The sequence below is a fragment of the Sminthopsis crassicaudata genome, chromosome 4 (assembly GCF_048593235.1).
Source record: "Sminthopsis crassicaudata isolate SCR6 chromosome 4, ASM4859323v1, whole genome shotgun sequence".
Taxonomy (NCBI): domain Eukaryota; kingdom Metazoa; phylum Chordata; class Mammalia; order Dasyuromorphia; family Dasyuridae; genus Sminthopsis; species Sminthopsis crassicaudata.
In genome coordinates this window covers 374648405-374665657 of record NC_133620.1, presented here as the reverse complement: position 1 = coordinate 374665657, position 17253 = coordinate 374648405, and the positions used below count along the sequence as shown (strand labels likewise).

The 17253-nt window shown below is 37.1% G+C and overlaps 1 protein-coding gene across 4 annotated transcripts in view; it reads right to left on the bottom strand.

The window, feature by feature from the left end:
* Positions 1-1978: 1978 nt before the first annotated feature.
* The window catches only part of LOC141539440 (Fc receptor-like protein 4), a 31856-nt gene continuing 16581 nt past the window's right edge, over positions 1979-17253 (bottom strand). For 2 of the 4 annotated variants that reach the window (XM_074262240.1, XM_074262244.1), the window contains one exon: positions 10022-10100. In XM_074262240.1, coding sequence (XP_074118341.1) covers positions 10063-10100 — 38 coding nt within the window. In that variant the 3' untranslated portion in view covers positions 10022-10062. Of the gene's footprint in view, positions 2727-10021; positions 10101-14231; positions 14525-17253 lie in introns of those variants that run through there. The other 2 variants (XM_074262242.1, XM_074262243.1) reach the window with 2 other exon arrangements.

Genomic DNA, 17253 nt, shown 5'->3' with positions numbered 1-17253 from the left:
TATTTCTTTTCTGGAAATTTTCCTACCAGGCAAATTCAGAGCTTGATTGTAACCCTCTGTGTACAATGTAGAACTTTTCTGGAAAGGATATTGGAAGAAACAAAATAATCTTACCAAGAATTCCACTGATGAATGCAGGGAAGATTTATTTTACAATCTTGAAAGAATGGGTGCCTAGGTTAGTATACACACCTTTGAAACTTCAAAGACAGCATTTTATTTCCTATCCTGAAGCACAAGTCTTTCCCCTGATTTCCCATTAATTAGATGTTACAGAAGTTATATGACATGAATCTCCATTCCTCATTACAAGTTCTTTTCCCCAAGGAGCTTATATTCTAGAAGGAGGAAGATAATAGAGGAGGGCTAAGGGCAAAGAACAAAAGATCCTTTTCAAATATAAGACCACCACCCAGGATTACAAAAGTCAGTACCTGTACCCAAGGATTCTTTTTGGGGAAGATAAGCTTCACCCTTGATTATTTCTTGATGTCATTGTGAATTTCAGTTTTCTAATTTAAGTTTCATTTCTCCAATTTAATTTTCATAATTGTAGAAACCAAATAAATGTCCTTCCATTTTTCACAATACTAAAGATGTCTTATCCATCCACTCCCATGTACAAAGTAGAATCAACTATGTAGAAGTTTTTGTGCTTTTCTGTTTGTTTTTTTGATTGCAGGGTGGGATCCCCACTATTGTGGTAATCAGGTCATGATTGGATAAACAAGCAATTTTTAGGGCACCTTTTCTATCCCCTTCCTCATACCTAGAGGGGAAACAGTGTAATCCTTAAAAGGCTGCTCAGACACCCAGGGGGCTGTTGAATCCCACTGTTGCTTCCTGTGAGAAGACGATCCTGTGGCCCCCTGTGTATACGATTGTGACTACAATTCACTGTATATCCACATGTGCTACTTCCTCACTCTCTCATTGCCAAAGGACTTTGAGATAAGTAGAATGATAAAATGGTATGGGGATAGGGGCAGTTAGGTGACACAGTGGATAGAGCACCAGCCTTGAATTCAGGAGGACCAGAGTTCAAATCTGGTCTCAGACACTTAATACTTCCTAGCTGTGTGACCCTGGGCAAGTCATTTAACCTCAGCCTCAGGGAAAAAAATAAAAATTAAAAAAAAAAGTGGTATGGGGATATCTTTCAATTTATGTGTAAATTGGATTTAAGTGAGGCAAAGTTGCATGAAGTCATTGACCACACTCTCTCTTCCAGAGTCATCACTGTCCAGGGACAGAACAGGGTCAAGATGACTGGTGTTAGCTGAAGATGGAGTGGATGATTTTGGTATCTTTGATATCTAACCAAGCTCTAAGCTCTCCATAGCACCACCTTCAGCTGCCTTCATAGTTGTTGAAACTAATTGTTCTCATTCACCTATTCCACCAAAGAAAGTCTTCACATTCTTGGGTAGACTTCCTCTTAACTCCCCATAGAGTTTGAGACCCATTGGTTAGTTTCAATCTGGGTTAGCACATTTGCCAAAATGGTGCTGCTTCTGTGAATGCTATGGTTCTTTAGATCCACAGATGAGAATTAAGTAGATCAGGTAGACACCAAAGATGGAAAGCAATCCTGAAAAGGTGTCTGCAACTTTCACCCCAGAGGTACTAGTTTTCTCTGAACATACTCCATCCCTGTCTGACTTATAATAAGCAGTTAATAAATGTCTATTATATTACCAAAAATAAATCAGGCAGGGAGAAGATAGGGATAATAGAGATGACATTGGTCATCATCAATTTCCCATTTCAAGAACTCACAAGTCCTGAGATGCTAGGACCCTGGAAGTATGGGACTCTAGGCCAGGAGATTGGTTTCTAGCCACAACATTGCTCATTTATTCATACTCTATACCTTATTTTTTTCTTTTAGTCCCTTACTTTCCACATCTATAAAATGAGGTGGTTAGACTAATATATATTTTTTAAAAACTTTAATATAATATTTTATTTCCCCCTTACATGTTAGAACAATTTTTAATATATAAAAAAACCCCTCTTTCTCTCATTCCCTACTGTAACATGCTGTTGTCTCCAGAAGCTGCCGATTGCTCTCTGGGAGGAGATCTGCTGTGTCAACTCAAATCTCTTGGACAGATTCTTCTTCCTGTAGAGAACCGTCGTCTCCAGACAGTTGCCATTAAGTCTGGTCCAGAGAAGTGATTTCTCTTCCTGCAGAGAGCTGCCTCAAGTCTGGTCTAGAGCAGAGACTGCCACAGGTAGCCCTAGGGAACTTCTAAATTTAGTTCTCTATACAATTAATTTTCTAATTTTTGACAAAGATGTACTGGCTCCGGCAGACAGGTTTTATAACCCACCAGAAGGGCAGTGTCCAGTGCGAGCAGGTCCACTGTCCTTAGATAATCACCAGGTGATGTGGAGAGACCCAGAAAGTGGTGAATGGAAGGGACCAGATAGGTTGACTGCCTGGGGGAGAGGGTTTGCTTGTATTTCTTCAGATGGAGAAGGAATCAGATGGGTACCAACGAGTCGTATTCACCTTGTCCATTGGAGAGAGTGATTGGCAGCTTCTGGAGACAACAGCACGTTACAAATTGGCATCCACAACATGGGGCAAGGACTCTTGCTTATCCTGACAAGAGGAGCTAGACTGGATCATGGCAATTTGGCTCCGGAACAGGGACAGACACGATTCTGATTCCAGTGGAAAAGCCTCCGATCCAGATCTCAGTCTCTCTTACCCAGAACTGTAAGTAACAAGGAAACTTTGTTAAAGATTAAGTGAGCATTCTAATAGACAAATAAGGAACTTAACTTGTTAAGGGCTAAACCAGCAATCTCTTATAGTGAAATGGGGCAAACGCCTTCTGTTCAAGGAAAATGTTTAGAGAGCATCATCAAGGTTATGAAAAGCCAAGGATTGATTATAATTTTGGAGGACATTACTGAACTTTTAAAAACTGTGAAGGTCATATGTCCTTGTTTTTCTCTGGAAGAAGAATTGGATCCAGATGAATGGGAATTAGTAGGAAAGCAATTAGGTGAACACTACAATTCCAAACCAAACTTAATTTTCAAAGATACACTTCATACCTACAATTTAATCCAAATGGCTTTAAAAAATGTTATTCTAAAGGAAGAGAAGAAGGAGCAAAATGGGGAAGTGTCAACTAAACTAGGTGAAAAGGATGAATCAGATAACAATGAAGTTAAGTACAATTCTGAGCAACAGGAGCATTTCCCATCTCCTCCCTCAATTAATCCTTCAGGGGTGGAGCAAGAAGGAGGAGGGGAAGAGGCAGAAACATAAACAGAATTGCCTGTGAAGCAGTCTAAGCCTACAAGATTAGAAAAAGCATTGATTAAAGCTAAGAGAGAAGGACAGGATATAAGTGATTTTATACATGCATATCCTATGATTGAAGATATTAACTCTGTATGTCATAAAAGGAGAAGATATGCACTTTTAGATTTGAATAAAATTAAAGATTTGAAAAAAGGTTGTAGCCTTTATGGGGCTACATCAGCTTATGTTAAAATGTTACTAGATGGTTTGTCTTATGAAGTCCTAATCCCGAATGATTGGAAATCCATAGCAAGGACATGCCTAGAACCTGGAGAAAATTTGTTATGGCTTGCGGAGTTTCATGAATTATGTAAAATCCAAGTCAGATGCAATTTGGAAATAGGAGTTAACACACAATTCACTTTTGAGCACTTAGCTGGTGAAGGTCGGTATGAAGAGAATTCAGAACAGATTAATTATACCATGACAATATATGAGCAAATTGCTAAGGCTGCAATAAAGCTTGGGGTGTCCTCCCTGGACAGAAAGATCAGGGAGAGGTTTTCACTAAAATAGAGCAAGGTCCCAATGAACCTTTTGCAGATTTTGTGGGACGTTTGCAAACTGCTGTCAAAAGAACTATTGGAGAAAATGCAGCTACAGAAATAATGACCAAATATCTGGCTAAGGAAAATGCCAATGAGATTTGCAAAAGAATTATATGGGGATTAGACAAAGATGCTCCTTTAGAAGAGATCATAAGATGCTGTGCTACAGTGGGAACAAATGCTTTTTACACCCGGACTATGATGAACGTGGAAAGACAGGGTCCCTCCTGGCAAGGGACTTCTAGAGAAATTTGTTGATGTTTCCAATGTGGAAAAATTGGACATCTAAGAGCTCAGTGTAGGTATGGAGATACAGTGAGAAGACAGGGTGAGAGAAGACCTAAAACTCCATGTCCGAAATATCACAAGAGTCTCCACTGGGCCTCCGAATGTAGATTGACCCAGGGAAATGAGAGGCGGGGCCCAGCTTCAGCCCCCCAAATGGGGCATGATGGCAGCCAAGGTTACATCCAGAGAATTTTAAGACATGATCAATCAGCCAAAAGGCAATCAGATGGAAGAAAGGGATTGAAATTAGGAAAAATAGACTTGTGTGCAGTAGAGACTACTGAGATACTCCCTGGAGAAGTGAAATCTGTTCCTGTTGAGCCTATGGATCCTTTGCCTCCAGGCACAGTAGGCTTGACTATTTCACCTTCTGAGAGTGCCTACAAAACAGTGTCCATCCATACACTGATGTGGGAAACTGGAGAACGTGTAGCTAATATCCCAGTCACTAAAACAGGTAGACAACGTGTGATTTATCAACCAGGAGAAGTAGTAGCATCAGGCTTATTGTTACATACCCCTAATAAGCAACCTGGTGATAGTAGCCTAGATTCTGACTCCAATGAACAAAATCCAGGAATATATTAGACAGCAGCTGTGACAGCTGACCAACCTATGCTTACTATTTATATAAATGGAATACCATTTGAAGGATTGGTAGACATGGGTGCAGATCGTACAGTTATTAGAGATGCCAATTGGCCCAGTCACTGGCCAAAGATTAAGGCAGACACCTACATGTCTGGGGGGGGAGGATTAATAGCAGCAGAAGTTAGTGCTAGGCCTTTGAGATGGATATTTGAAGGTGAAACAGGACTTTTTACTCCTTTTGTGGTTGAAAAAAATCCCCATCAACCTGTGGGGAAGAGACATTTTACAGCAGATAGGATTACAAATAAGCACTTCGGCTTTTTAGGCAGGGCTGCTGTTGAAGGCCTACCTGCACTTTCATCAGTTCCTATTCAGTGGAAGACTGATTCATCAGTGTGGGTAGAACAGTGGCCCTTAAGAAGTGATAAAATTCAGGCCTTATTAGACATAGTGAATGAACAACTTGACCAAGGACATTTGCGGCCTTCTCTAAGTCCTTGGAATTCCCCAGTATTTGTGGTGAAAAAGAAATCTGGAAAATGGAGGATGTTAACTGATCTAAGAAGAGTAAATGAACAGATGGAAACTATGGGAACTCTTCAGCCTGGACTTCTATCTCCTACTCAGTTGCCAAGAGAATGGCCTCTATGGGTTATAGACATTAAGGATTGTTTCTATTCTATCCCTCTAGATAAGGAGGATTTTTCAGTGCCTAGTGTTAAATTGGCTGAGTCTTATAAAAGATATGAATGGACAGTTTTGCCACAGGGAATGAAAAACAGCCCTACTATGTGCCAAATGTATGTTGCTGCTGCTCTTGCTCCAGTAAGAAAAGCCTTTCCAAAAGTAATATTGTTACATTATATGGATGATATTTTGGGATGTGCACCTGAGGAACAAATGTTAGAAGCATGTCTACAAAAGACCATGGAAACACTAAAGTACTACAAACTGCATATAGCTACAGAAAAAATTCAAAGACATGCTCCTTTTCAATATTTAGGATATGAAGTATATCCTAAGACACTCACAGTACAAAAGCTTTCTTTAAGAACAGAGAAGTTGAACACCTTAAATGATTTTCAAAAATTAATAGGAGATATCCAATGGATGCGTCTAGTGTTAGGCTTAACTACCAATCAACTACAACCTCTGTATGGCATTTTAAGGGGAGACAGTGCTTTAAATTCACCACACCAGCTTACAAAAGAAGCACTAGAGACTTTGAGAGAAGTTGAATTGTCTTTATCCAATGTGGTTGAAAGAGCCACTCAAAAACCCTTGGAAATATCAGTTTTTGCTACAAAAGAGGCACCCACAGCAGTCCTTCATCAAGGAGACAGTGTGATTGAGTGGGTGAACCTCCCTGCACAACCAGAACAAAGCTTTACTCCTTACCCAGTGCTTGTGGCTAGGATTTTATTAAACGCTATTAAGAGAGTAATACAATTATCTGGAATAAGTCCTGAAAAAATATACACATTCTATACTAATGCACAAATTAATGTATGCTGTGAAACCATCCCAGAATGGCAAATTTTATTGGCCACTGTTCCAAATTTTGCATATGGATCTCCATTAAAGATAACCCGGCTACTACATAATTGGTGATGGATTTTTGAAGAAAAGGTTTCTAAGGTTCCTCTTAAAGGACCTACAATCTTTACAGACTCCTCCAAAGAAAATATTTGTGCTGTATACTGTCATGATTTAACCATAAAGAGAGTAGTCAGGACTCCTTTTCAGTCCACCCAACAGAATGAATTATTTGCTATCATGCTAGCTCTTACTTATTACCCAGGAGACCTAAATATAATTACTGATTCAGCCTATTCAGTAGGTGTAGTACAAAGAATTGCCACAGCCCAAATAAAATTTGTAGCCTCTAATATTTATCAGCTCTTTAAGGAACTTCAAGAAAAAGTGAGAAAACGTCCAGGCAAGATTTATATCTTGCATGTCCACTCACATAGTGGACTTCCAGGTCCTATTTTTGATGGAAATTCAAAGACATATAGGCTTCTAACCATGTTAGCCAGTAGTCCTTTATTTCAGGAAGCACAAGAATCTCATTCTAAATATCATCAGGCTGCTCGAGCTTTACATTTACAATGTGGAATCACAAGAGAGGAAGCTAGGAGCATAGTAAAAAGCTTGTCTTCCTTTCCATGCTCCTATACTCCCTCCAGGGAAGAATCCTCGTGGTTTGAGACCCAATGAAATCTGGCAAATGGATGTGACCCACTATAAATCTTTTGATTGTCTGTCTTTCATCCACGTGGTAGTAGATACATTTTCAGGATTCACTTTTGCAGTGGCAACAGCAAAAGAGACAACCCGTGTGGTTACTGAATTCCTATCCAAGCATTTGCAATTATGGGTGTGCCACAAGAAATAAAAACAGATAATGGACCTGCATATAGTTCTAAACATTTTGCGCACTTCTGTGTGCAGTATAAGATATTACACATTACTGGAATACCTTTTAATCCGCAAGGTCAGGCAATAGTAGAGAGAAGAAACAGAGACATTAAGACATTCCTCCAAAAACAAAAGAAAGGGGGAGCCACAGGTAGCCCTAGGGAACTTCTAAATTTAGTTCTCTATACAATTAATTTTCTAATTTTTGGCAAAGATGTACTGGCTCCGGCAGACAGGTTTTATAACCCACCAGAAGGGCAGTGTCCAGTGCGAGCAGGTCCACTGTCCTTAGATAATCACCAGGTGATGTGGAGAGACCCAGAAAGTGGTGAATGGAAGGGACCAGATAGGTTAACTGCCTGGAGAGAGGGTTTGCTTGTATTTCTTCAGATGGAGAAGGAATCAGATGGTGCCAATGAGTTGTATTCACCTTGTCCATTGGAGAGTGATCGGCAGCTTCTGGAGACAACAGCACATTACAAATTGGCGTCCACAACATGGGGCAAGGACTCTTGCTTAACCTGACAAGGACTTATTTTGAGCCCTTCAGAGGAGCTAGACTGGAAGAGAAGAATGGGTGTGGGATAATGCAAGGGCTTCTGGGAAAAATTACTTCAACCAATGAACTTGCTCCTCCTAAGCATGCAAGCTCTTCTCCAGGAATTCGAAAGTAAAAACTCCCAGTAAAAGCTGGAACTAGAGAATTGTCAAGTACCAACTTAGCACTTAGTAAGAACCTAATATCTCATTATTTCATTAACACTTAGTAAGACCCTAACACCCTACCCTTACTTCTTCATTCCTATACTGGTCATTTTGTAAAAGAAGAATTTAGAAAGGAAGGAAAGAGAGAAAGAGTGAAGGAGGAAAGAAAGGAAAGAAAGAAGGAAAAGAAGGAAGAAGGAAAGGAGAAAGGGAAAGAGGAAGAAAAGAAAGTAGGGAGAGAAGAAGGAAGGAAGGAAAGACAAGAGGAAGGGAGGGAGGAAGGAAAGGGGAAAATAGCATGTGTCAGTGTATTGGACAACATGAACTCTCTCTGGAGGAGGATGACATTCTTCATCTTGGACCTTTTGGGATTGTCTTAGATCATTGTATTGCTGAGAATAGTTAAGTCATTTACAATTTTTGTAACAATCTTGCTGTTACTGTGTACATCATTCACAATATATCTTTAAAGACACATCTAGTTCTGATAAGATCTGTAAACAATAAGAAGTGCCCAGTTTGCAGAATTGTAGGACAGTGACTGGGCCTAATTCTGTTCTCATAGCACTTAATATATTGTGGAAAATTAGGAAACAGGAAGAATATCAGTATAAACAGGGACTCTCTCTGTGAATACAATATATCTTTGCAGAAACATGTTTCTGCAAAGCAAAGGAGAGTAAAATTCTGGACAACAGAGGGAGCTCTTGGCAAAGATACTGCATAACATCAACCAATCTGTCCCTTTCTAAGCAGGTAGAAAATGTGGAATTATTTAAAGGCAACCAAATTCTTTATTAGGCACAACTGTTTTCTACAGCAGGAAAAATCCTAGGTTGGGAATCTAGAGTCTTGGGTCGTAGAGCTATGTCTAATGCTAGGTTTGTTAGAATTTGCTGGGAGACTGTAGAGAACACCTTTAGACTTTCTTAGAGAGAGTGCTGTGTCTCATCTTTCTAAGTTTAAATCTGGGCCTCAGACATTTACTACTTGTGTGAACCTGGATAAATCACTTAATTCTGATTGCCTCACAAAAAAGAAAAAAGAAATCATTGGTGACTGAATTTTATGATTCATGTTAAGGTAATATAGTATGCTAGAACTGGCAGAGGTCTCGAAGATAATGTAATCCAACCCACTTATTTTAAAAATGCGGAATCTATGGCCTAGGGAGGTTAAATCATTTAATGAAGGCCACACAAGTATTAAGCATCAACAGATATATATGAATGCTGTTTCTCTGACTAAAGCCAGTGTGCTTTCTATTGCAGGGCACATCCTCTAAATGGATGGTGGGTGGGTGGTATCTACATCATGAAGAATCAATATGATAATAGTTAAATGAGTGCTGAGCACTATGTGGGGGCAAAAAAAAAAAACCAAAAAAAAAAACAAGTGACTCCCCATTGTTTGAAGACTGGCAGAATAAATCATGGAATTTTCAGGTACACCTCTTTTTTATAGCATTTCACTTTATTGCATTTGTGGGGTTTTTGTTTGTTTTGTTTTGTTTTGTTTTGTTTTACAAATTGAAGATTTGTGACAATCCCATATCAAGAAAATCTATTAATACAATTTTTTCTATAATACATGTTCACCTTAAATATCTATGTTACACTTTGGTAATACGATATTTCAAACTTTTTGTTATTATTATATTTATTATGGCATTCTTTGTTGTTACTGTTATAGTTGTTTGGGAGCACCACAAACGACACCTATGTAAGGTGTGGTATGTGTTTTGACTGTTCCACCAACTAACTCCTCTGTCCTCTTTATTCCCTGAGAAACAGCAATATTGAAATTAGGCCAGTTAATAACCCTACAAGGGCCTTTAAGTGTTCAAGTGAAATGAAGTCAATCAATAAAGCAAAATTCATTGTCTTATTTTAAGAAATTGCCATAGCCACCTCAGCCTTCAGCAATCGCCACCCTGATCAGTCTGAAGTCATCAACATTGAGGCAAGACCCTCCACCAGCAAAAAGATTGTGACCCACTGAACTCTCAGATGATGGTTAGCATTTTTTAAATAATAAAATATTTTAAATTTAAGGTATGTCCTTTTTTTGGACAATATTGCACACTTAATCAACTACTAATATAAATATAACTTTCACATGCACTAGGACACCAAAATATTTTTATGACTCACTTTATTGTAATAATTATTTTACTGAAGTGGTCTAGAACTGAACTGGCAATGTCTCTCTTTGAGGTGTGCCTGTAAATATAATGGAATATCATTGAACCATAAGGAACATTGAACATGAGAATTCAGAGAAACATGTATACTTATATGAACTGATGAGTTGTGAAGCAAATAGAAGCAGAAAGAAATCATATGCAGCAAGATTATTAATAAAATAAATACTCTTTCCCTAAAATTAAGTTAAGGTTAATTATCATGCTCAATATTGGCCCTGGAGAAGAGATAAGAAAATTTTTATCTCTCTTTTTTCACTTAGGTATAGAATATTGCTCCTGTTACAAAGCATGGTCTAGTTTCACTATTCTTTGTTACAAGGGTAATGGAGTCTCCAAAATTCACTTGATGAAACTGTAGGATGCAAAATGTAAGACACAGAGTTGCTGAGGCATAAGGTTTTCCACTTTTAGAATAGAGATCTTAAACTTCATTATTTCTGTTGTCTGTTCCTTGTAGACAGTAAGACAAGTTCATCAAGAGGATTAGAGGGACTCAAATGATGAGAGGTCCCCTGATAAATCCCTGGCTACATAAGAAAATACAGAAGAATGAGGAGCCTATATGGAAATGACATTGAGATTGAAACAAAAGGTATCAAATCACTAGACATACTTCATTTCTTTATCTATCTGTAGATATAGTATATAAGATATACATATACATACAAATATAAGATATGCATGTATATACATATATACATACATATATAAGATATACATATACATAGAACTTATTTCATCTCTATCTATATATATATAGTATTTAAGATATACTTATATATATATATGCATGTACATATAGATCTAGAAAAGAAAGAATATATAATAGCATAATATATATATTGACATCACATGTGGTATTGTTATTTGTCCTTCATTTTCAAAAGGGCCAATGATATTGCAAAGTGATGTCTTGTCTATTGTGTGAAATGAATTTAAGTGAGTCATAGTTGCACAAACTAGTCAGCCTCTTCCATAGTCATTGAAGTCCACTGGCAAGACAAAAAAGTCAGGATGATTAGTGATGGCCTGGGATGCACTTGATAATACTGGCATCTTTGATACCTGACCAAGCTCTAAGTGCTCCACAAGGGTTGGTTCAACTACTTTCATTGCTGTTGTTCTCTTTTGCCAGTTCCACTAAAGAATGGATCTGGAGTAGAAAGCTCTGGTTCCCAAGCCTATATCTGACAATGACTCTATGATCACTGTCAATTTTCTTCACTTCTTATTTATGAATCTCTATATCCTCATTTGTAAAATGAATTTCATTTGCACTACACACTGTGAAGGGTCATTGTATAGAAAGAAGCTCTGCAAACTTTAAAGTGAGTTTGCTATTAACATACTCAGGACCAATCCTTAGCAAAATCAAGAAATCTTTAAAGTAGCTCTTTGGTGCCTTCAACTCTTTCTTGTATACCTATTCCTTCTCTTATTTGGCTCAAAGTATCCTGAAGCTTTCTCTTTCTGCCAGCCTTCCAAATAGACTAAGAAAGTTTTATGAGTCCCCTAAGAGGGGAAGAGGTAAGGGAAATACTTAGAAATTATTGTGAAAACAAGATATTATTTTTTCATAACCCTTCTTATGGGAAGCTCTCCTTTTCAGTGATGATGTAAGCCCTGAAGAACAGAGATGGGCTGGTGAGAAGCAAGAAAGATTCAGTCTTCGTGAGTCCCTTTCATTCTCCCTTGGTACTCTTCAAGAATGGAATTGTTTTGAATGCTTCTGGCTTCTAGTCTCAAGAAAGATAGAATGGGCCAATACTACTTCAGATTGCTAAAGGAAAAGACTCTGGGAAGTATAGCAAGAGCAGGCAGTTTCTATCATGTTCCCTTTTCTATCTTGTTACACTAGAGACTCCAGGAAAGTTTCTCCTTGGGGAATTCAGCACATTGTCTCTTGGTTGATCTGAGTTACCTAACTCCCAATGGGAGAATACTTTCACTGTGAACTTTTTGTCACATATTCTCTTATGTATACTTTCTGTGATTTCTATTTTAATGCTGATTTGAATAGATGAATTTTCTTTGCTATTTTGCTACATGTATTTATTGTGGAAGTAGAATTTGGTGAAAAAGGGGTAAAATCATGGATATAGATCTTGGGGTCCTCCTCTCCCAAATGCCGTATAACCTGATCATATCCCTAGATTAATAATACTTGAGGGCTGACAGATACAATTCTGGCCTGGTATTCTCTCTCTCTGGGGAAAGCAGAAGGGCAGTCTTAGGCCTCAATTTCTTGCTTTACCTCCTGGCAGTAATTCACTCCTTACTTTGAGAAGGGTAGGGAGAGAAAAGGCTAGAGATGGTTATTCTGCTTTCTTTCAAACTACACAATGATAGCCCTCACCTCTCCTTTGTGTATAGAGCTCTTTCCTACATTAAAAAAAATAATTTATCAAAATGCAAAATTCTGCTATTCATTTTCTACATCCTAGGTCACCCATTCTTTGCTTCTCCCTTTTCCTCTCTCCCTACCTTCTACTAACCAGTTCTTCCCCAAATAAATTAAGTAAAGCTAAGGAAATTAATAATTCAGACATACTGTCCCAAGAAAAAAATCTAATGTTATCAAAGATTCTTTTTTTTTTTTCTACTGGTATTGTCAATGAAATGTTGCATTATTCCTGCCCAAATGCTAAGGTTCACTCCAGAGCAGTCTTGGCTTTTCCAGTTCAGCCTTCCATCAAGCAGTCACCTATTCACTGGACCATTAATTCCTGATGAACCTTCTAGTCCCTCAATACCATCTTCTATGCCTCTTGTGCCTTGATACCTCGACACTCTCCTCTCAAATACTGAGGCCTGACTCATAAAAAAGCCTTCCCATTCTTCATTTCCTTTTTCCTTCTTCCACTCAATCAGATTGTTCATATTTACTATACTTCTAAGACTAATTCTCCATTTCTTTACTATACTCTGAGTAGTTTTCAATCATTCTTGATTTCAAGTAGGTCTGGAGGCTACTTCCTTATAGCTCTAAATAGACTAGAGGTTTGAAAGCTCTTTTCCTAGGGTACATAGATGCATATTTTCTTTTCTGTTGAGACCTACCACTTCCCCCAAGTCCAGACAAAGAGGATCTGAAACTCATTGTCACTGGTATAAATAAGTGATAATAGCATGTACTCTGAGAGGACTCAAAGCCTTAAGTCAAAAGGATGGCCAAGGTGAGGTTTCAGGCTTTAGTCTCAGGATGATGGATGATATGTGGAGTGTGTGTGCAGCACTTCCCCTGCAATCATATGCTATAGAATCAATTTCATCATGTTTACCCACCAAGTTTTGTGTTTTTACAAGACTCCAATTTTTGTACTTATTGTTTTATTATCTTTGAAATATATTTAGGAGTACATTGGAAGTTATCAAAATACAGAATCTCAAAATTGGAATCTCATTAATCAGCTTCCTGGAAAAACATACATATACTTTTAAAGTTTAATCTGCCTTATTAATATTTTTTCTATCATTTTTGTAAGTTTAGAAAATCAGCAGAGCAAAAAGTCAAGGCCAGATATGTAGTGTTTGCCAGCCTCAGAAACTTACTACTTATGTGATCCTGAGAAAATTATTGAACTTTTGTATGTCTCAATTTCCTCGACTATTAAAAAGGAAATAATAATAGCACTCACCTCTCAGAGTTGTTATGAGGATCAAATGAGATAATATTTGTAAAAGTGTTTGGAACAATGGCTGCATGTATTGTTGTTGAATCACTTAAGTTTTGTTCAACTCTTCATGATCCCATTTGATATTTTCTTTCCTTTTAATTTATTATTTTTTTTTACCATTTGGCATTTTCTTGGGAAAGATACTGAAGTGAGTTGTTATTTCCTTGTCTAATTAATTTTATATGTGGGGAAACTGAGGTAAACAAATTTTTTTTTAATTTTTATTTTATTTTATAATTATAACATTTTTTTGACAGTACATATACATGGGTAATTTTTTACATTATCCCTTGCACTTACTTCTATTCAGATTTTTTCCCTTCCTCCCCCAACCCCCTCCCCCAGATGGCAAGCAGTCTTATATATGTTAAATATATTACAGTATATTCTAGATACAATATATGTGTGTAGAACCGAATTTTTTGTTGCACAGGAAGAATTGGATTCAGAAGGTAAAAATAACAGTTTACACTCATTTCCCAGTGTTCCTTTTCTGGATGTAGCTGGTTCTGTCCATCATTAATCAATTGGAATTGGATTAGCTCTTCTCTATGTTGAAGAAATCCACTTCCATCAGCATACATCCTCGTACAGTATCATTGTTGAAGTGTATAATGATCTTCTGGTTCTGCTCGTTTCACTCAGTATAAACAAATTTAAATGACTTGCATACAGTTAGTGTCTGAGTCTGGATATGAACTCGGGAAGATGAGTGTTCTTGGCTCCAGACCTGGTACTCTGTGCACTGTGCCATGTCACCTATCTATAAAGATAGATTCATTATCTTTCCATTCCAACCTCCACTCCATCAAACTGAATGACTTCCATTCCCCCCCCACTCTTCTAAGTTATAACCTTGGCATTTTAAAAATTACTCCTTCCCCAAAAGCTTGCTTTTCCTATCTCTATAGCATCTCTTCTCTACTCATGGTATTACCATCTTAGTTTAAGAACTTTTTATCTCTTGCCTGGATGATTGTAATGACTTTCTAATTGGTCTTCTTGCCCAATCTTTGCTCACTCCAATCCATCCTCCACAAGCTGCCAAAGGGATAAAAGTGATCTTCTATAAGCACAGATATGTCAATGTCTCTTGGTATGTTTTAGTGGCTCCCTATTGTCTCTGGGATTATACAGAACAGCCTTAGTCATCCCAGCTCTGGAAACAAACTCTAAGGTCCCTTCCAGACTCAAATCTATGACTGTTATTGAATGACATACTCTCTACCTACTAATCTTTTTGATGCTAAAGGTGCATTGCTACACATCAGTATCCTAACTCTGAATCAATAGCATTTAAAAGTATTATTTTCAACCTATTACTTGAATAGTCTCTATAATAAGGCTTTGATAGCATTTTGATATATGAGTATTTGTAAGTGATTATTCTAGTATATTAAATACAACATGTTGAAAAATTCAATTATATCATCAGAGATTAAAAACAAGAATAGTTTTTCCTCCAGTAAATTCCAGAAATAGGAAGATATCCAAAATTAAAATTTTGGGTGGGAATTTTTCAGGTAGAACTCTATAGTATATGTGGTATGCAAATAGAATGTGGTAGATTAAATACAATGTAGACCCTAGCACATTTCTCATTTATGACATCTGAATTAGTTCCCCCAGGTTCCAGATATTTTGTGAATGATTAGCCTCTCAAAATATAGTTTTCAATCTTCCACTCACATGCTTTATTTTTACCAATTGGTCATAGGGCATGTTTAGTTCATAATAAAGACATTTTAATTAAAGTCATTTAAGTAAAACAAAATAAAATGTACTGACCAAAACTCTCTATCCCGTAAATATCTCCTCAGTGGGAAGAATGTTCTTTTCTAGCAATTATATATGAGGCATCCACACATTGGAACAGACATGGGTACCGTCATTACTACCACCACCCATAATAATTGCTAATATTTATATAAACCTCCAAGATTTGCAAAGTGCTTTATATATATTATCTCATTTGAAAGGATACTCATACAGGAAACATGTGGGATAAAGCTATGTGGGTACAGGCAACACCATGCCTTCAATAACAGCAAAAGGGCTGATGCCATCATTCTTCTCTCTGCTAGACAACTTCCTCACCAGGCATTGCTCACTACAGCTGCATAACAGCTTTGCTCTCCACTGCTTCCCAATCAAGTGATCTTATCCACGTCAGCTAGTTATCAATTCTGACTATTTTTAGAGTTACCTAATATTCCTTATAGTATTTACTATGTATGTACTGGTTATAGCTCTTTCATGAATTATCCATTCCTCAGAGGTGCTATTGAGAGTTCCTCTTTCAGTCTCTTTCTATACTTCAGCTACAGAAATAGAAATAGATGTAGACCTAGACCTAGACATAGAACACATTTACCTAATAATAGATGTCTATTTCTATGTTTTACATAGATAGATCTAAATATACTATATCTACATATTTCTATCCATATGAATAGACAGAGAAGTAGCAAGAGAACCTTGAACATAGATGGATGTCAAGATCTCTTTATATGTATTATTATATAGAAAATATATTAACTATATAATCTGTCTATTGATAAAGATAGAGATCTCTTTATGTAAAATATGTAGTCTTATATATATAAAGATCTACATCTTCAGATAATTTTATATAGCATATATTATAAACAATATTATCTATCTATAAATAAATCTATAGATAGATATAATTGATCTAGTTATAGGTAGATGATATAATATATGATATATAGATATCCAGAGATAATCTATAGCTAGAGATAGAGATCTCTTTATGTCACATAGACTATATTACATACATCATCAATTTATATACTATAGAGAATGTATCATCTATCTATAGAGAGATCCATATTCATCATTATATCCAGAATATATTACATATTTTTATCTATCTACCTTTAAGGAGCTAGTTTTATGACTTCTCCAGCTACTGAAGGCACCATACTTAATATTCCTTTCATTGCCAGAAATGACTATAGCTCCTCAGTTACTATCCTCAGCTAATGGTTATCTCTCTTCTCAAGACAGACATTGTAGCTGTGAAGCTCTCTCTTGTTTTTCCATTGGAGCTGTGAAGCTCTCTCGTTTTTTCCAGCCGCACTTTCCACTCTGCCAATATCTTGGAAGTTTCTCCTCAACTAGCACGGTTTTCCTCCCTCTCTCCTATTTTTAGCCAAACTTCTCAGCCAATAACTAGAAAGTATGCACCAGAAGTTACAGAAGCTTAGCATACAATTAGGTCTGCTCTTTGGACTCTTTTTAATGTAACCCTACATTAAGCTTATGATCTGATGAAGCAGATTTAAAAGATTCCAAGTTCATAGTTATTTTGCCCTTGCAAATGTAATTCTGAAATATATGAATGGGTCATGATTTTATGCCCCTTAGTAAAAGAGAAAAAATTCAAATTGAATTGGAGGTTGGGTTTTTGGCTCTGAGCTAAGAAAGATCACTTTCTCTTGCATGGCTGTTGAAATTGTTTTATATTAT